We start from the raw sequence: 17,135 nt of genomic DNA, 5'->3' as shown, positions 1-17,135 counted from the left end.
GGAAGCACAACAGAAGTCTCAATCAGTTGAGGGTGAAGGTCCATGGACATCCCATCCCACTTTTCTTCCAACATCTGAGTCTCCAAGTCCTCCTTGATGGTTTCTCTGAGCTATTGTGGCTATGCGAAGTGACCCTAATGTAACCTCGGGACATTTCTTTGTTCCCACTCATGCTCCTTGCCTAACAGATATCTTGCAGAATAATCTCAGATAAGTTTAGAAGAAAGGGGATATGGCATTAAAGATTCCACCCACGGTGTCCAGCTTGTTTGTACTTCTTGGAGACTTTTGAGGGACGCCTACTGGGATTTTCTGGTGAACATTATTTCTGATTTTGGGGTCAAGCTATTCTGATTTTTGATACCTGTAAACGAGGTACATGACATGCCCTGGCAGTAAGTCTATAAGTGTCCTTGGAAAACATCTTGTCCTCAGAGGAGAGAAAGAAGTTGTCACTAGAAAAGCTGAACAGAGAAGGAAAGGAAGACGAGTGAGTGAGTGGTCTTCATATTTTGGTTTCTTTCACTTCTAGGGTTCTATTTGTAATAGTAGTCATAGTAGTAGTGTTACTACTATGGTTTAGAGTGGCCTTGGGTTGACTATGATGGTGGCCACCAAAACTTTCGTTTGGTATCCAGACCATTAAGACAAATCAAAGCCCCATCTACACTGCCATATGATAAAGTTTGAAACTGCATTATATGGTCAGTGTAGACTCATATAATCCATTTCAACATAGTTCAGTATAGATTTATATAATGCAGTTCAATGGCAGTGCAGATAGGACCCAAGACTGATCCATCCGTTTCTCCAACATTGGTCAAGTTGAACTGGACCCAATCCAGCTGTCCTGATGATCACATTTGACTCTCCATTTAACAATCGAACCCATTTCTACTTGGACTAAGCAACAGGATCCCAACCCCATATGTAAATATAATGCCATCCAGCCCTCTAGGATATTGCAAGTTATTCAGTTAATATGCAGTATAACTTTCCACGTAGAGAATAATTTTTAATTGATTAGAAATGGAATTATTCAGTGCAGTTTTTCAAGGGTTTGCACCATTTTTGTAAAAAGCAGTCCTCAAGAATCCATATTTTCCCCCTCGATGTGCCAGAGAGTGGGTCTCATTTGTGTCATATGATTCTCATTTTCACACAATTTTCTGCAAGTTCTTCATGGAGATGTCAGGAGTCAATTTCTGACGGCATGAAGACATCACAAATCCCCTCCGTGACATCCTGGCTGAATCATCCTGGCTGACTCAATTCTCTCTCTGTGACATTTTGAAGCCAACCGAGGGTGCTGGAAACCTTGTATTGGAACTTGTGAAGCAACAAGTTCTAATAAGGAAACTGAGAAGAGGGGGAGATGGGCAGGAAAGGTGTATAAAAGGAAGTGGTGGTGGGAAAAAGTCAGTAGTGTCTTTCTTTGCTGCAGAGATACAAGCAATATATCCATTTCAAAGCAAAACGGCTTGTGAGTGGTTATTTAATATTGCTATATCGATCCTACAGTCTGAAAGGAGAAGCATGCAATAGCTGATGCCACTTTGCGGACCATTATTCTAGGGATGCTGTCGAAACTGTAGAATGAATGCAATTGGACCCACTTTGACTGCCATGGGTCAGTGCTCTAGAGTCCTGGGATTTGTAGTTTGATGAGGCACCAGCACTCTTTGGGAGTGAAAATGAAAGGCCTTGTAGAGCTACATGTCCCAGGTCTCATAGCATTAAGCCATGGGATACATTCTACAGTCTAGAAGCACCTTTGAAAGAGCTTTTAAAGAATGGATGCATTTGTAGGTTGATTCATGATTCAACAGGTGATCGAAAGGATCCATTCTATTTCGGATTAACCAATAGGATGCTTGCAGATAGTTTCCTGTTGCCACTTAAGTAAACATCAAGACTTCTCAATTGCAGAGAACAGTTCAATACTCCTTACACAATCTGTCCAAATAGAGTGCCTACATTTTCTCCCAACTACTTCTTGGTTGTACTGGTCCATTTAGTTTTCTAAAGTAGACTGCAGACTGTAGCCAGGAAATCAGAAGACGCTTACTTCTTGGGAGGAGAGCAATGTCCAGTCTCGATAAAATAGTGAAGAGTAGAGACATCAGACTGGCAACAAAGATCCGCCTAGTCAAAGCCATGGTATTCCCTGTAGTAACCTACGGATGTGAGAGCTGGACCTTAGGGAAGGCTGAGCGAAGGAAGATCGATGCTTTTGAGCTGTGGTGTTGGAGGAAAGTGCTGAGAGTGCCTTGGACTGCGAGAAGATCCAACCAGTCCATCCTCCAGGAAATAAAGCCCGACTGCTCACTGGAGGGAAAGATACTAGAGACAAAGTTGAAGTACTTTGGCCACATCATGAGGAGACAGGAAAGCCTAGAGAAGGGAATGATGCTGGGGAAAGTGGAAGGCAAAAGGAAGAGGGGCCGACCAAGGGCAAGATGGAGGGATGGCATCCTTGAAGTGACTGGACTGACCTTGAGGGAGCTGGGGGTGGTAACGGCCGACAGGGAGCTCTGGCGTGGGCTGGTCCATGAGGTCACGAAGAGTCGGAGACGACTGAACGAATGAACAACAACAACAAACTTCTTGGTTCTTTCTTCCCTCTCCCCAGGTGCTGATGGGGCTGGACTCATCCTCCTATCTCTCCCTTTTGGGCCTATGGGTTGTCTTCCTTTTTCAACCAGGTAGGTCCTCAATGAGCTCTGCAAATCTTGGTTTAGAAGAGCCAAGCAAAATAGAGTGGCAGTCCAACCAGAAGCACCTTCTCCAAGCCCAGGAGGACTGCCAAGGAACCTTTGGAGAAGTCACCCAAGTAGAATTCATCCGTTGAATCAATCCTTGAATGGTGTGTCAACGTAAGGGTAAATCCAATGGATTCAATGGCCTTAACTTGGGGTGTGTCTACACTGTTGAATGAATGCAGTTTGACCCCACTTTAAGTGCTGTGTCTCAATGCTCTGGGATTCTGGGAGCTGTAGTTTGATGAGGCACCAGAACTCTTTGGACGTGAAGGCCAAAGATCATATAAAACTACAGCTCTCAGGATAACATAGCATTGGACCATAGCATTATCCCATATTGGATAAAAGCAAGAAATATAATGCATGAATGATTAAAGCATTGTAATGGTTCTGCTGGTGATTTATTCCGTTCATAAATTGACTATCGAATGCTGTGTTGCCCCAAACAATCCTTTCCTCTTCACCTTCCAGCCTCAGCCGCACCTCCCAGCTGCCCCAGTGGTTGGTTGGCTCACAAGAAAAGCTGTTTTGGCTTTTTCACCATCCCAATGTCTTGGGAGGAGTCAGAGGTAAGAAAAAAGCAGTCTCCTGAACTGACTGCATGTCATTTTATTGCATTGAGCTTCATGAGGATGATAGGATTTATAGTCCAGCCATGCCTGGACTCATCGCTGAGCTTGGAACACCAAGTTTCGGTGGTGACCAGGGGAGCATTCGCACAGCTAAAACTTGTGCGCCAGCTGCACCTGTACCTTGGGAGGCCTGATTTGGCCACGCTCTGGTAACATCCCGTATAGACTACTGCAATGCGCTCTACATGGGGTTGCCTTTGAAGACTGTCTGGAAGTTTCAAATGGTCCAATGGACAGCAGCCAGATTGTTTATATACCACTCTATCTCCCCGAGGGGACTCAGAGCAGTTTCCCGTAACATCACCAATACATACAGAATAAACAACATCTCAGCGTTGTTTATAAATAACAACTCAGCATTAAAGCGCTGAGCTGCTGACCTTGTTGATCGAATCGCAGGTTCGATTCCGGGGAGCGGCATGAGTTTCTGCTGTCAGCCCTAGCTTCTGCCAACCTAGCACTTCGAAAACATGCAAATGTGAGTAGATCTATAGGTACCGCTCTCTCGGGAAGGTAACGGCGCTCCATGCAGTAATGCCGGCCACATGACCTTGGAGGTGTCTATGGACAATGCCGGCTCTTTGGCTTAGAAATGGAGATGAGCACCACACCCCAGAGTCAGACACGACTGGACTTTGAATCATAGAATCCTAGAATCAAAGAGTTGGAAGAGACCTCCTGGGCCATCCAGTCCAACCCCATTCTGCCAAGAAGCAGGAATATTGCATTCAAAGCACCCCTGACAGATGGCCATCCAGCCTCTGTTTAAAAGCTTCCAAAGAAGGAGCCTCCACCACACTCCGGGGAAGGCAGAGAGTTCCACTGCTGAACGGCTCTCACAGTCAGGAAGTTCTTCCTCATGTTCAGATGGAATCTCCTCTCTTGTAGTTTGAAGCCATTGTTCCATTGCGTCCTAGTCTCCAGGGAAGCAGAAAGCAAGCTTGCTCCCTCCTCCTCCCTGTGGCTTCCTCCCACATATTTATACATGGCTCTCATCATATCTCTTCTCATCCTTCTCTTCTTCAGGCTAAACATGCCCAGCTCCTTAAGCCGCTCCTCATAGGGCTTGTTCTCCAGACCCCTGATCATTTTAGTTGCCCTCCTCTGGACACATTCCAGCTTGTCAATATCTCTCTTCAATTGTGGTGCCCAGAATTGGAGACAGTATTCCAGGTGTGGTCTAACCAAAGCAGAATAGAGCATGGGGAGCATTAGTTCCCTAGATCTAGACACTATTCTCCTATATTGATGCAGGCCAAAATCCCATTGGCTTTTTTTGTCGCCACACCACATTGTTGGCTCATGTTTAAGTTGTTGTCCACGAGGACTCCAAGACCTTTTTCACACGTACTGCTCTTGAGCCAGGCCTCATTGTCCCCCATTTAATGTCAGGGGTCAACCTTTAACCTTTTTAAACAACATAAACATAAAATTAACAAAACAATATAAGCATTAAAAAATCACAATAGCACATATATATATATTAAAATCAGTCCATTGCGGTCCACTAAAACCTTATCTTCACCAGTAAATCGGTCTATTCTGCAAATGCTTGATCCCACAGTAAAGAGATGAGTTTCTTCCAGAAGATCAGGACTGATGAGGCAGATCTAATCTCATAAGGGAGGGAGATCCACAGCCGAGGGGCCACCACAGAGAAGGCCCTGTCTCTCGTCCCCACCAAATGTGACTGCGATAGTGGTGGGATGAAGAGCAAAGCCTCCCTGGATGATCTTAAGGTCCTTGATGGTTCGTAGAGGGAGATACGTTCGGACAGGGTAAACTGGGCCGGAACCATGTAGGGTTTTATAGGTTAACACCAGCACATTGAATCAAGCCAAGTCACGAGGACTCCAAGATCTTTTTCACACGTACGCCTGGCTCGAGAGCAGTATGTGTGAAAAAGATCTTGGAGTCCTCGTGGACAACAAGTTAAACATGAGCCAGGAATGTGATGTGGCGGCAAAAAAAGCCAATGGGATTTTGGCCTGCATCAAGAGGAGCCTAGTGTCTAGATCTAAGGAAGTAATGCTACCCCTCTATTCTGCTTTGGTTAGACCACACCTGGAATATTGTGTCCAATTCTGGGCACCACAATTCAAGAGAGATATTGACAAGCTGGAACGTGTCCAGAGGAGGGCAACTAAAATGATCAAGGAGAACAAGCCCTATGAGGAGCGGCTTAGGGAACTGGGCATGTTTAGCCTGAAGAAGAGAAGGCTGAGAGGAGATATGATAGCCATGTATAAATATGTGAGAGGAAGCCACAGGGAGGAGGAGGGAGCAAGCTTGTTTTCTGCTTCCTTGGAGACTAGGACGCATTGGAACAATGGCTTCAAACTACAAGAGAGGAGATTCCATCTGAACATTAGGAAGAACTTCCTGACTGTGAGAGCCGTTCAGCAGTGGAACTCTCTGCCTTCCCCGGAGTGTGGTGGAGGCTCCTTCTTTGGAAGCTTTGAAACAGAGGCTGGATGGCCATTTGTCAGGGGTGATTTGAATGCAATATTCCTGCTTCTTGGCAGAATGGGGTTGGACTGGATGGCCCAGGAGGTCTCTTCCAACTCTTTGATTCTATGATTCTATGATTCTAAGCCTGGAAGTGAATAGGCAGCCAGTGGAGCTGGCGTAACAAGGGAGTTGTCTGCTCCCTGTATTTGACCATTGAGCAGCCTGGCTGCCAAGCGTTGGTCTAGCAGGAGCTTCTGAGTAGACTTCAAAGACAACCCCACATAGAGTGCATTGCAGTAACCTATTCGGGATGTAACCAGAGCGTGGACCACTGTGGCCAAGTCACTGTCAGACCTCCCAAGATTCGGGCGCAGCTAGCGCACAAATTTTAATGTTATTTATTTATTTATTTATTTATTTACTGTCCTTGTATACCGCCGTTTCTCAGCCTAACTGGCGACTCAACGCGGTTTACAACAAAATATACAGTGCACAGTATACAATTAAAACCATAAAAAAATAATACATAATATTACACGAAATCACAAAATCACAATCCAATACATCTCCTAACTAAAATCGTGGTCCAATTGCATCATCCATATTACCAATCCATAATCAACACATTCATTGCACCGAATCAACCAAATGCCTGTTTGAACATCCAAGTTTTTAGTCTTCTTCGGAATACCATCAGCGAGGAGGCTGATCTTACCTCCATGGGAAGGGCATTCCATAGCCGAGGGGCCACCACAGAAAAGGCCCTGTCTCTTGTCCCCGCTAGCCGCACCTGTGAAGCAGGCGGGATAGAGAGCAGGGCCTCCCCAGAAGATCTTAGGGTCCTGGTGGGCTGATAGGCCGAGATACGTTCGGATAGGTAGGTTGGGCCAGAACCGTTTAGGGCTTTAAAGGCCAACGCCAGCACTTTGAATTGAGCCCGGTAGCAAATCGGCAGCCAGTGGAGCTGGTGCAGCAGAGGAGTTGTATGCTCCCTGCGCTCCGCTCCTGTTAGTATCATGGCTGCCGCCCGTTGGACTAATTGGAGCTTCCGGGCCGTCTTCAAAGGCAACCCCACGTAGAGAGCGTTGCAGTAGTCTAAACGGGATGTAACCAGAGCGTGGACTACCGTGGCCAAGTCTGACTTCCCAAGGTACGGGCGCAGCTGGCGCACAAGTTTTAACTCCCCTGGTCACCGCCGAAACCTGGGGTTCCAGGCTCAGCGATGAGTCCAGGGTCACACCCAAACTGCGAACCTGCGTCTTCAGGGGGAGTGCGACCCCATCCAACACAGGCTGTAACCCTATACCCTGTTCGGCCTTGCGACTGACCAGGAGTACCTCTGTCTTGTCTGGATTCAATTTCAATTTGTTCGCCCCCATCCTTTATGCCTCCATCCAAATAGCCACTCCTCTCCAGGAGGAAGAAGAAAGGGGAGCCATTGGGCAGAAGCACTTTCGGGGTTTGGACAGTCAGTTGGAGGCAAGCGGGAAACCTCATTGCGCTGGTCTTCTCTTTTTCCTCTCAGGCGGAATGCCAGAAGTTTGGACCAAGTGGGCATCTGGCTTCAATTCATGATCAGGAAGAGACAAAACTCGTCGGATCATATATTTTCAAGAATTATAGGTTTGGTAATAATATCTGGATAGGATTGCAAGACGACAAAGGAAGTTACACAACACATGTGAGTATGTCACGATTCAGAGATGGACATAATGGAAGAAGGCATTTGGAAAAGAACATGTAGGCATTAGGCTTGGGCGGTTTTGTTCGTTAATTTCGTAATTCGTTTTTGTTGTTGTTCATTCGTTCAGTCGTCTCCGACTCTTCGTGACCTCATGGACCAGCCCACGCCAGAGCTCCCTGTCGGCCGTTACCACCCCCAGCTCCCTCAAGGTCAGTCCAGTCACTTCAAGGATGCCATCCATCCATCTTGCCCTTGGTCGGCCCCTTTTCCTTTTGCCTTCCACTTTCCCCAGCATAATTGTCTTCTCTAGGCTTTCCTGTCTCCTCATGATATGGCCAAAGGACTTCCACTTTGTCTCTAGTATCTTTCCCTCCAGTGAGCAGTTGGGCTTTATTTCCTGGAGGATGGACTGGTTGGATCTTCTCGCAGTCCAAGGCACTCTCAGAATTTTCCTCCAACACCACAGCTCAAAAGCATCGATCTTCCTTCGCTCAGCCTTCCCTAAGGTCCAGCTCTCACATCCGTAGGTGACTACAGGGAATACCATGGCTTTCGTAATTAGTTATTAATCCGTATTTAATAGGGCTGGGCGGTTTCGTTTCGTTAATTCGTAATTCGTTAATAATTCGTTAATTTTTTCAATTACAAAACGATAACGAACCATTCTGGAGCAATTATTTAAAAAAACGAATTTTCAAAAACGTTTTGTAAATGCTTTGTATTTCGATATTGTATTCGTTTCGTTATTGTTTTGAGGTCGTTTCGTTATTATTTCCGCATGTCTGGGCCAGTTTTATGGTTTAATTAGTGAAAAAAAAATTATAATATCACACCAACAGTCAAGAACAGAGGGAGAGGGAAGCTTCAGAAGGTTTTGGAGGTTTTTTAGCGTATTTCGCGGTCGCGTCCGCCATTAACGAATCGATTCGTTATTGTTTCGGAAATCGATTCGTTAATTTTTTTACCATTTACGAAATTTCGTAAGTATCGAACTTTTTAAAAGGAAAATTTTGTAATTATTTTAAATATCGAAACAAAAAAACCCCCCAAATACAAATCGATTTTAGAAACAAATTTTTCCGTTGTTACCCAGGCCTAGTATTTAAATTAGCTTACGATCCAATATTGAGCCCTGCAGGACTACTGTGAGGAGTAATTAAAAATCGAAACAGTTTTTCCAATTTATTTCGTATTGTTTCGAAATCGTTTCGTAATTGTTTCGTAATTATTTCCGTATGTCTGGTGCAAGTTTTATAGTTGTTGTTATCAGTGATAAAAAATAAATTATCACACCAACAGTCAACCACAGAGGGAGAGGGAAGCTTCAGAAGTTCCCCCTCTCCCATTTGGAGGGGTTTTTTTTTTAGCATATTGCGCAATTGCGTCCGCCATTAACGAATCGATTCGTAATTTTACGAAATTTCGTATATTTCGAACTTTTTTAAAGGAAAATTTCGGAATTCTTTTAAAAAACGAAACGCAAGGGCCCCCTAAAAACGAAACGAGTTTAGAACCAAATTTTTCCGTGGTTACCCAAGCCTACTATTTATATTATTTTTTTCCATTTTCCTATTTAGCAGAATTTTATATAGTTTGGTAATTCCTTTTTTCTCGGTTGCCATAATCCTTTCCCAGTGTTTTTCTCTGTTTTCAAATCCTTCTATTTTATCTTTGTTGAAGGCTTCACTCATTTACCTATGTTGGAACCATGAGATCTCTCCGTACGTTGTTTTGATCTCTTCCAGTGTCTTTAACTTGAATCCCTCTCTGTCTTTTTTCAAGATGTCCTTGTATTTAGGCCAGTTTTCCCATCCACACTCTCTTCTTTGTGATGCCTCTAACGGGGAGATCCATAGAGGCGTTTTTTGATAAAAAATTGTTTTTATATTTCTCCCAAATTTTGATTAGCGAAGATCTAACAAAATGATTGCCGAAATTCTTTTCTATTTTCCTTTTGGCATACCAGAGGTATGCGTGCAGCCGCTGTGCAGATCGTGTCCTTCTAGCGCCAAAATTTTTGGTTTATTTATGTTAGCCCATTTTTTTACCCAGGTAAGGCCACATGCATCGTGGTATGTTTGTAGATCTGGGAGTCCTAATCCGCTTTCTTCTTTGTTGTCAATCAAGCTTGTGAATTTTATTCTGGGTTTCTTTCCTCTCCATATGAATCTCGTAATTTTTTTATTCCAGTTTTTAATTACTTGTATGTTCCTGATTATTGGGATAGTTTGGAATAAGAAGAGGAGTTTTGGCAATACCATCATTTTAACGGCTGAAATTTTGCCTAACATAGAGAGATTTAGATGTTTCCATTTCGCCATCTCGTTGCTAATTTCTTTCCACTTTACGTCATAGTTGTTCTTCAATAAATGTGATTTTTTTTTGCAGTTAAGGTTATACCCAGATACTTTATTTCCTCAAACACTTGTATCCCGCTTTTTTCTTCTAATATTTTTGGACGTTCTTTCGTTATATTTTTTGTTAACAGTTTTGTTTTGTTTTTGTTTATTTTAAATCCTGCCAGCGTGCTAAATTCTTCAATTTTGTTCATCCACTTTTCTAGGTTTTGTATTGGATCCTCTATCATACAAACTACATCGTCCGCAAATGCTCTTAACTTATAGGAGTGTTTTCTTATTCTCGTTCCTTTAAGTGTATTATCCTTTCTGATGTTATTTAGGAGTATCTCAAGTGTCATTATAAAGAGCAATGGGGACAATGGACATCCTTGTTGAGTGCCTTTTTGTATTTTTATATTTTCTGTTGTACCTCCATTAACACATATTTTGGCTTCCTGGGTATTGTATATTGCTTTTATTGAGTTGATGAAGTGGTACCCCATATCTATTTCTTTCAACAAGGCTAAGAAGAACTCCCAGTTGATTCGGTCAAAAGCCTTTTCGGCATCCAATGCGAGCAGTGCACACTCTTTGTCTATATTTTTTTCATAATATTCTATAATGTTCACAATTGTTCTAACGTTGTCCTTAATTTGGTGGTGGGGGAGAAAGCCAGCTTGCTCTTCTTCAATCCACTCTTTGAGAAATTGTTTCAGTCTTTGGGCAATTATGCTTACATAAATTTTGTAGTCAACATTATATGATATAGGCCGGTAATTTTTTACATCTGTTTTATCTGTCCCTTCTTTGTGGATCATCGTTATTTTTGCTTGTTTCCATGTGTTTGGGATTTTTTGCGTTTCCAGTGCCTGATTTATTAGTCTCTTCAATTTTGGTGTTAATTCTTTATCATATGTCTTATAGAAAGTGGCTGTGAACCCATCCGGTCCCGGTGTTTTTGAGGCATCTAATTTCTTAATCGCGTTTTGGATTTCTTGGTTCGTTATCTCTTTGTTCAAATTTTCTCTATGTTCTTCGGAGATCTTCTCCAGCTTTTGTTCTCCCAAGTAGTGCGTGATTTCTTCCATCCTAGTTTCCCCTTTTGAGTATAGTGCTCCATAGTAATCATTAAACTGTTTTATTATATCTTTATCCTTCGTATATTCTGTTTTGTCTACGATGATTTTCGTGATAAATTGCTTTTGTTTCATTCTTCCAATCCTCCTTGCCAACCAAGTTCCTACTTTGTTTGCATTGTAGAAATGTGATTGTTTCGCATATTTCAGCTTTTTCGCCATCTGTTCAGTTTCTAATTCTGTCCTCTTCCTGTGTAATGTTTCGATTTCGAATGTCAGTTTTGAGTTTCTTGGATCTTGTTTCAATTTATATTCTGCCTCATTTAGTTTTGTTGTTAATGTTCATTAAATGTTCATTAAATCAAGGAGACCTATTTTCTACCTAGAATGGTTATTTGTTTCTGTCAAAAAAATTCTCTGGAACTCGTCCTTTTTGTGAAGATTTTTTTTTTGTACAGGAAATGCCATTTTTTCTCCATTTTCTTGCACACAGTCTTTTAAAACAACCTCTTTTCCCATTATTGCCTCCCAACCAGCAGAAAAAAATAGAGCAATGTTTCGCTCCTTGCAAGAATAGAATGGAATTTGTGCTGGCATGGTAGTGCCAGGAGATTTTAACCTCTTTTTCTTGCACTGCTAGTTTGCATGAATCTATTTAAGCCATGCATTTTGCAATAAGGTAGCTTCCCTCAGGTTGCAATCATAGGGCCAACAACTTGGCAATCATCATTAGAATCTTTAGACCCGCCCCTTTTCCCAGGGTTTTGGAGGCAAAGGAGGACCCTTGTTCAGTCTCTGTTCTATCGCACACTGGGCCTGTAAATATTTGTCTTTAGAACAGGACATGTAACCTTTGCCCAGCGGGAAGCCAGGGGGCCCAAGGAGAAGTTTTCAGAGGTTTTCCACCACAAATAATCTTTAGATGGCTTGTGAAGTATAACAAAGTCTTTTATTAATGAACAATCAAACAGAAACTTCTCTTGTCTTCAATAAAGCTAAACAAATGATTCCAGGTTTTTATGCAACTGGTAGCATGGAGGACAGGCAACTGTCTTCAATAACTTCTTATTCACTTTAAAGGAAAGTCCCCTTTTTAACTTCTCCCAGGCTGACTGCAATCTAACCCTTACTGATGTGGGCTCTGCTACCGGGTCGAACTGCTTCTCGAACGCCGAGTGGACCTACCAGTAAAGGCTTAGATGTTCTCCAGCTGGAGTTCTTTGGTCTTTAGGGCTGTTTCCCTGGAAATTTTTGGAGACTCTTAAGACTTTTTTTCCCCCGGAAGGTCTTAGATGCTCTTAAGACTGTTTTCCCCCAGAAAGTCCTCAAAGCTTTGGGGAGGCTTCCCTGGAGCTTTCTGGTTTTCTCTTAAGACTATTTTCCCCTGGAAAGTCTTAAGGGCTGAAGCTTTTGTACAGGGGAAGCTTGCACACGTCCTGTACATTAGCTTTCCTTGGTGAGACTAACTAAAAAATGGCTCCCTTCCCTTCCCAATTGCCCTGAGCAAGAGGCAGGACCAAAATTTAACGATGATGGACAGGTGACTTGTCCTATGACTGCAACCAAAGGAAGCCACCTATCTGCAGAGTACCTGAAACCTAGGACTGCAAACAAACATTTAATACAAAGCAAATAAAGTTGGAGCTCCTATACAGCCGTACCAGAACAGTCTCACTGTTTTGGAGCCTAACAGCAGGATGTGTGGGTCTCTCTCTCTCCCACCTGCACAAAGGCTTCACTTCTCACAGCTTTTGTTGGGGGTTAAAGAGATAGATCCACAGCTCTGCTGAGGAGTAAAGAAATAGTTCCTACAGCCTTCGTGGAGAAACTAAAGGACTCCTTTCAGCTTGGCAGATCTACAGGAACCTTGCTTGGTAAGGGACCACTTGGGCTATCCATAAAGCAGCTTGGAGCCAGGAGTAGGGGCCTCACACCAGCAAAGCAAAGAGAGATTGCCCAGGGAGGGGTCAAAGGATTTCCCTAAGGAAGAAAGGAACAGTTTACCACCAGTTGCTTGCCCCTTGTTGGCAGATTGAGGAAGCTACTGGTTTTCCAAAGTTATGAAGTGTTCAATTCATTTGTTTGAAGAATTAAGCCCAAATAAATAACTTTGTTGAACTTATCTTGAGCCTCAACAGAACTTTGTGTTGGGAAATCTAAAGGGCCCTTCAGCTGAGGCACCCCGGCATCCCATTGGGCATACAGAGAGCATGTACTGTAAACAGACATTATTTCAGGCCGAGAATTTATGAAGAGTGTCACCCCTGAGCACTAAGAATCTGGTGAAAGAGGTTGCAGAGCCTTTGTATGCCTCATCCCTGGGTTTCCCAGCTGATGAAGGGTGCATCTACATTGCAGAGTTGATGCAGTTTGAAACTACTTTAACTGCCATTGCTCAATGCTACGGAATCGCAGGAGTTATAGCTTTAAAGGGTCTTTAACCTTTTCTGCCTCACCAAACCACAACTCCCAGCATTCCAGGGGGGTTAATTCTACAGTGTCAAAGTGCACTAAATCTACTCTGTGTTTTAGCTCAGACCAACCTTTCCTGTTCTCTCTACAGAAGCGACAGTTCGTTTGGAGCGACAAAAGCCCCGTTCGGCACATGTCCTGGGGACCCGCAGAACCCAACGCTGATGGGGAGAAGGAGTTCTGTGTGGGCTTGATGCCAATTGATGGTGAGGAACATTTCCAAAATCTAGTTCTCCAAGGAGAAGGAAGCAAAGGCTTTGAAGGTGGACCATGCCTGCAGAGCCTTGCCTTGAGAGCAGTGGACTTGTGAAATTTTTCATTCCTTCCCATACCTGGGAGGTGAAGGGTAGTCACTGGCTGCCTCTGTGCTGTGGAATGAATCCAGTTTGGTACTCCTTTAGTGAAATATAATATAGAAACATATAATATAGAAACCATCTGAACATTAAGAAGAACTTCCTGACTGTGAGAGCTATTTAGCAGTGGAACTCTCTGCCCTGGAGTGTGGTGAAGGCTCCTTCTTTGGAGGCTTTTGAGCAGAGGCTGCTTTGGTTAGACCACACCTGGAATATTGTGTCCAATTCTGGGCACCACAATTCAAGAGAGAGATTGACAAGCTGGAATGTGTCCAGAGGAGGGCGACTAAAATGATCAAGGGTCTGGAGAACAAGCCCTATGAGGAGTGGCTTAGGGAACTGGGCATGTTTAGCCTGAAGAAGAGAAGGCTGAGAGGAGATATGATAGCCATGTATAAATATGTGAGAGGAAGCCACAGGGAGGAGGAGGGAGCAAGCTTGTTTTCTGCTTCCTTGGAGACTAGAACGCGGAACAATGGCTTCAAACTACAAGAGAGGAGATTCCATCTGAACATGAGGGAGAACTTCCTGACTGTGAGAGCTATTTAACAGTGGAACTCTCTGCCCCGGGGTGTGGTTGAGGCTCCTTCTTTGGAGGCTTTTGAGCAGAGGCTGGATGACCATCTGTCAGGGGTGATTTGAATGCAATATTCCTTGGCAGAATGGGGTTGGACTGGGTGGCCCACCAGGTCTCTTCCAACTCTAGGATTCTGTGAAACCTTTGTATTGTCGAAGGCTTTCATGGCCGGAATCACTGGGTTGTTGTAGGTTTTTTTTTTGTTATATGGCCATGGTCTAGAGGCATTCTCTCCTGACGTTTTGCCTGCATCTCTGGCAAGCATCCTCAGAGGTAGTGAGGTCTGTTGGAACTAGGAAAATGGGTTTATATATCTGTGGAATGACCAGGGTGGGACAAAGGACTCTTGTCTGCTGGAGCTAGGTGTGAATGTTTCAACTGACCACCTTGATTAGCATATAATAGCCTGACAGAGCCTGGAGCAAACTTTTGTTGAGAGGTGATTAGATGTCCTTGTTTGTTTCCTCTCTGTTGTTGTGCTGTTGTAATTTTAGAGTTTTTTAATACTGGGTGCCAGATTTTGTTCACTTTCATGGTTTCCTCCTTTCTGTTGAATCATAGAATCAAAGAGTTGGAAGAGACCTCCTGGGCCATCCAGTCCAACCCCATTCTGCCAAGAAGCAGGAACATTGCATTCAAATCACCCCTGACAGATGGCCATCCAGCCTCTGTTTAAAAGCTTCCAAAGAAGGAGCCCCCACCACACTCCGGGGCAGAGAGTTCCACTGCTGAACGGCTCTCACAGTCAGGAAGTTCTTCCTCATGTTCAGATGGAATCCCCTCTCTTGTAGTTTGAAGCCATTGTTCCATTGCGTCCTAGTCTCCAGGGAAGCAGAAAACAAGCTTGCTCCCTCCTCCCTGTGGCTTCCTCTCACATATTTATACATGTTGAAATTGTCCACATGCTTGTGGATTTCAATGGCTTCTCTGTGTAGTCTGACTTGGTGGTTGTTGGTGTGGTCCAGCATTTCTGTGTTCTCAAATAAAATGCTGTGTCCAGGTTGGTTCATCAGGTGCTCTGCTATGGCTGACTTCTCTGGTTGGAGTAGTCTGAAGTGCCTTTCATGTTCCTTGATGCGTGTCTGGGCATTGCTGTGTTTGGTGCTCTCTATGTAGACTTGTCTACAGCTGCATGGTATGAACCAACCTAGACATAGCATATTATTTGAGAACACAGAAATGCTGGACCACTCTAACCAAAGTGGAATAGAGGGGTAGCAGGACTTCCCTAGATCCAGACACTAAGCTCCTCTTGATGCAGGCCAACATCTCATTGGCTTTTTTTTTTGCTACTGCATCACATTGTTGGCTCATGTTCAACTTGTTGTCCATAAGGACTCCAAGATCTTTTTCACACGTCCTATTCTCAAGCCACACGTCCCCCATTCTGTCTCTTTGCATGGTAGTCTCCATCTTTTGAGGTTTTTAAACAGAGGCTGGATGACCCCCTATCTGGAAGGATTTGATTGTGCTTTTCCTGCCTGACAGAAAAGGGTTGGGCTGGGTGGCCCTTGTGATCTCTCCCAACTCTCCAATGATAGCCATGTATATAGCCATGTATAAATATGTGAGAGGAAGCCACAGGGAGGAGGGGGGAGCAAGCTTGTTTTCTGCTTCCCTGGAGACTAGGACGCAAGGGAACAATGGCTTCAAACTACAAGAGAGGAGATTCCACCTGAACATGAGGAAGAACTTCCTGACTGTGAGAGCGATTCAGCAGTGGAACTCTCTGCCCCGGAGTGTGGTGGAGGCTCCTTCTTTGGAAGCTTTGAAACAGAGGCTGGATGGCCATCTGTCAGGAGTGCTTTGAATGCAATATTCCTGCTTCTTGGCAGAATGGGGTTGGACTGGATGGCCCAGGAGGTCTCATAGAATCATAGAATCAAAGAGTTGGAAGAGACCTCCTGGGCCATCCAGTCCAACCCCATTCTGCCAAGAAGCAGGAATATTGCATTCAAATCATCCCTGACAGATGGCCATCCAGCCTCTGTTTAAAAGCTTTCAAAGAAGGAGCCTCCACCACACTCCGGGGCAGAGAGTTCCACTGCTGAACGGCTCTCACAGTCAGGAAGTTCTTCCTCATGTTCAGATGGAATCTCCTCTCTTGTAGTTTGAAGCCATCGTTCCGCGTCCTAGTCTCCAGGGAAGCAGAAAACAAGCTTGCTCCCTCCTCCCTGTGGCTTCCTCTCACATATTTATACATGGCTCTCATATCTCCTCTCATCCTTCTCTTCTTCAGGCTAAACATGCCCAGCTCATTAAGCCGCTCCTCATAGGGCTTGTTCTCCAGACCTTTTATCATTTTAGTCGCTCTCCTCTGGACACATTCCAGCTTGTCAATGTCTCTTCCAACTCTTTGATTCTATGATTCTATGATTCTATTCTTCTATGATTCTGTTCATAGTGTTAGAGATAGAATTGGAGTTACAGACAGAGGTAGAATTTCGGATAGATTCAGAGTAAGGTGAGAGACAGAATAAGGGTCGGTGTTAGAGACAGAGAAAAATTAGAGTTAGGGTTAGAGACAAAAGCAGAGTTAGAGCTAATGGGGTAACGTTGTCCCTGTTGTCTTCCAGGGTTTGAGGGATGGGCTGATATCAGGTGTGAAATAGAGCAGCCCTACCTGTGCAGGACCAACTTGGGAGGATAACATGCCAACACGCCTGGCACCTTTGCCAATGGGATTGCGGCAAGAGAGCCTTCCCTCCGCGATCGAGCAAGCCCTTGCAGCTGGCAACATTCTCATACAATAGACCCATGGAGGGTCTCAGAGTCAGCAGACATTC

General features: G+C 44.1%; 1 protein-coding gene across 1 annotated transcript; it reads left to right on the top strand.

Annotated features, from left to right (window-relative positions):
* The first annotated feature begins 351 nt into the window (after nucleotides 1-351).
* Nucleotides 352-17,111, top strand: LOC132775582 (C-type lectin BfL-2-like). The gene is made up of 6 exons (XM_067468404.1): nucleotides 352-490; nucleotides 2,633-2,705; nucleotides 3,234-3,331; nucleotides 7,371-7,526; nucleotides 13,508-13,622; nucleotides 16,926-17,111. The coding sequence occupies exons 1-6, from the start codon at nucleotides 380-382 to the stop codon at nucleotides 16,997-16,999; spliced, it is 627 nt and encodes a 208-aa protein (XP_067324505.1). The 5' UTR covers nucleotides 352-379; the 3' UTR covers nucleotides 17,000-17,111.
* The last annotated feature ends 24 nt before the right edge of the window (nucleotides 17,112-17,135 follow it).

This window comes from Anolis sagrei, chromosome 5 (assembly GCF_037176765.1).
Source record: "Anolis sagrei isolate rAnoSag1 chromosome 5, rAnoSag1.mat, whole genome shotgun sequence".
NCBI lineage: Eukaryota > Metazoa > Chordata > Lepidosauria > Squamata > Dactyloidae > Anolis > Anolis sagrei.
The sequence above is the reverse complement of the archived record's forward strand: the minus strand, read 5'-3'. Positions and strand labels throughout refer to the sequence as shown.

Excerpts from the sequence above, each read along its gene's own strand:
- LOC132775582 (XM_067468404.1), top strand. The coding sequence starts at position 380 with ATGACATGCCCTGGCAGTAAGTCTATAAGTGTCCTTGGAAAACATCTT. Across the intron at positions 7,527-13,507 it reads AAGGAAGTTACACAACACAT|AAGCGACAGTTCGTTTGGAG; the intron begins GTGAGTATGTCA and ends TTCTCTCTACAG. Across the intron at positions 13,623-16,925 it reads GGGCTTGATGCCAATTGATG|GGTTTGAGGGATGGGCTGAT; the intron begins GTGAGGAACATT and ends GTTGTCTTCCAG.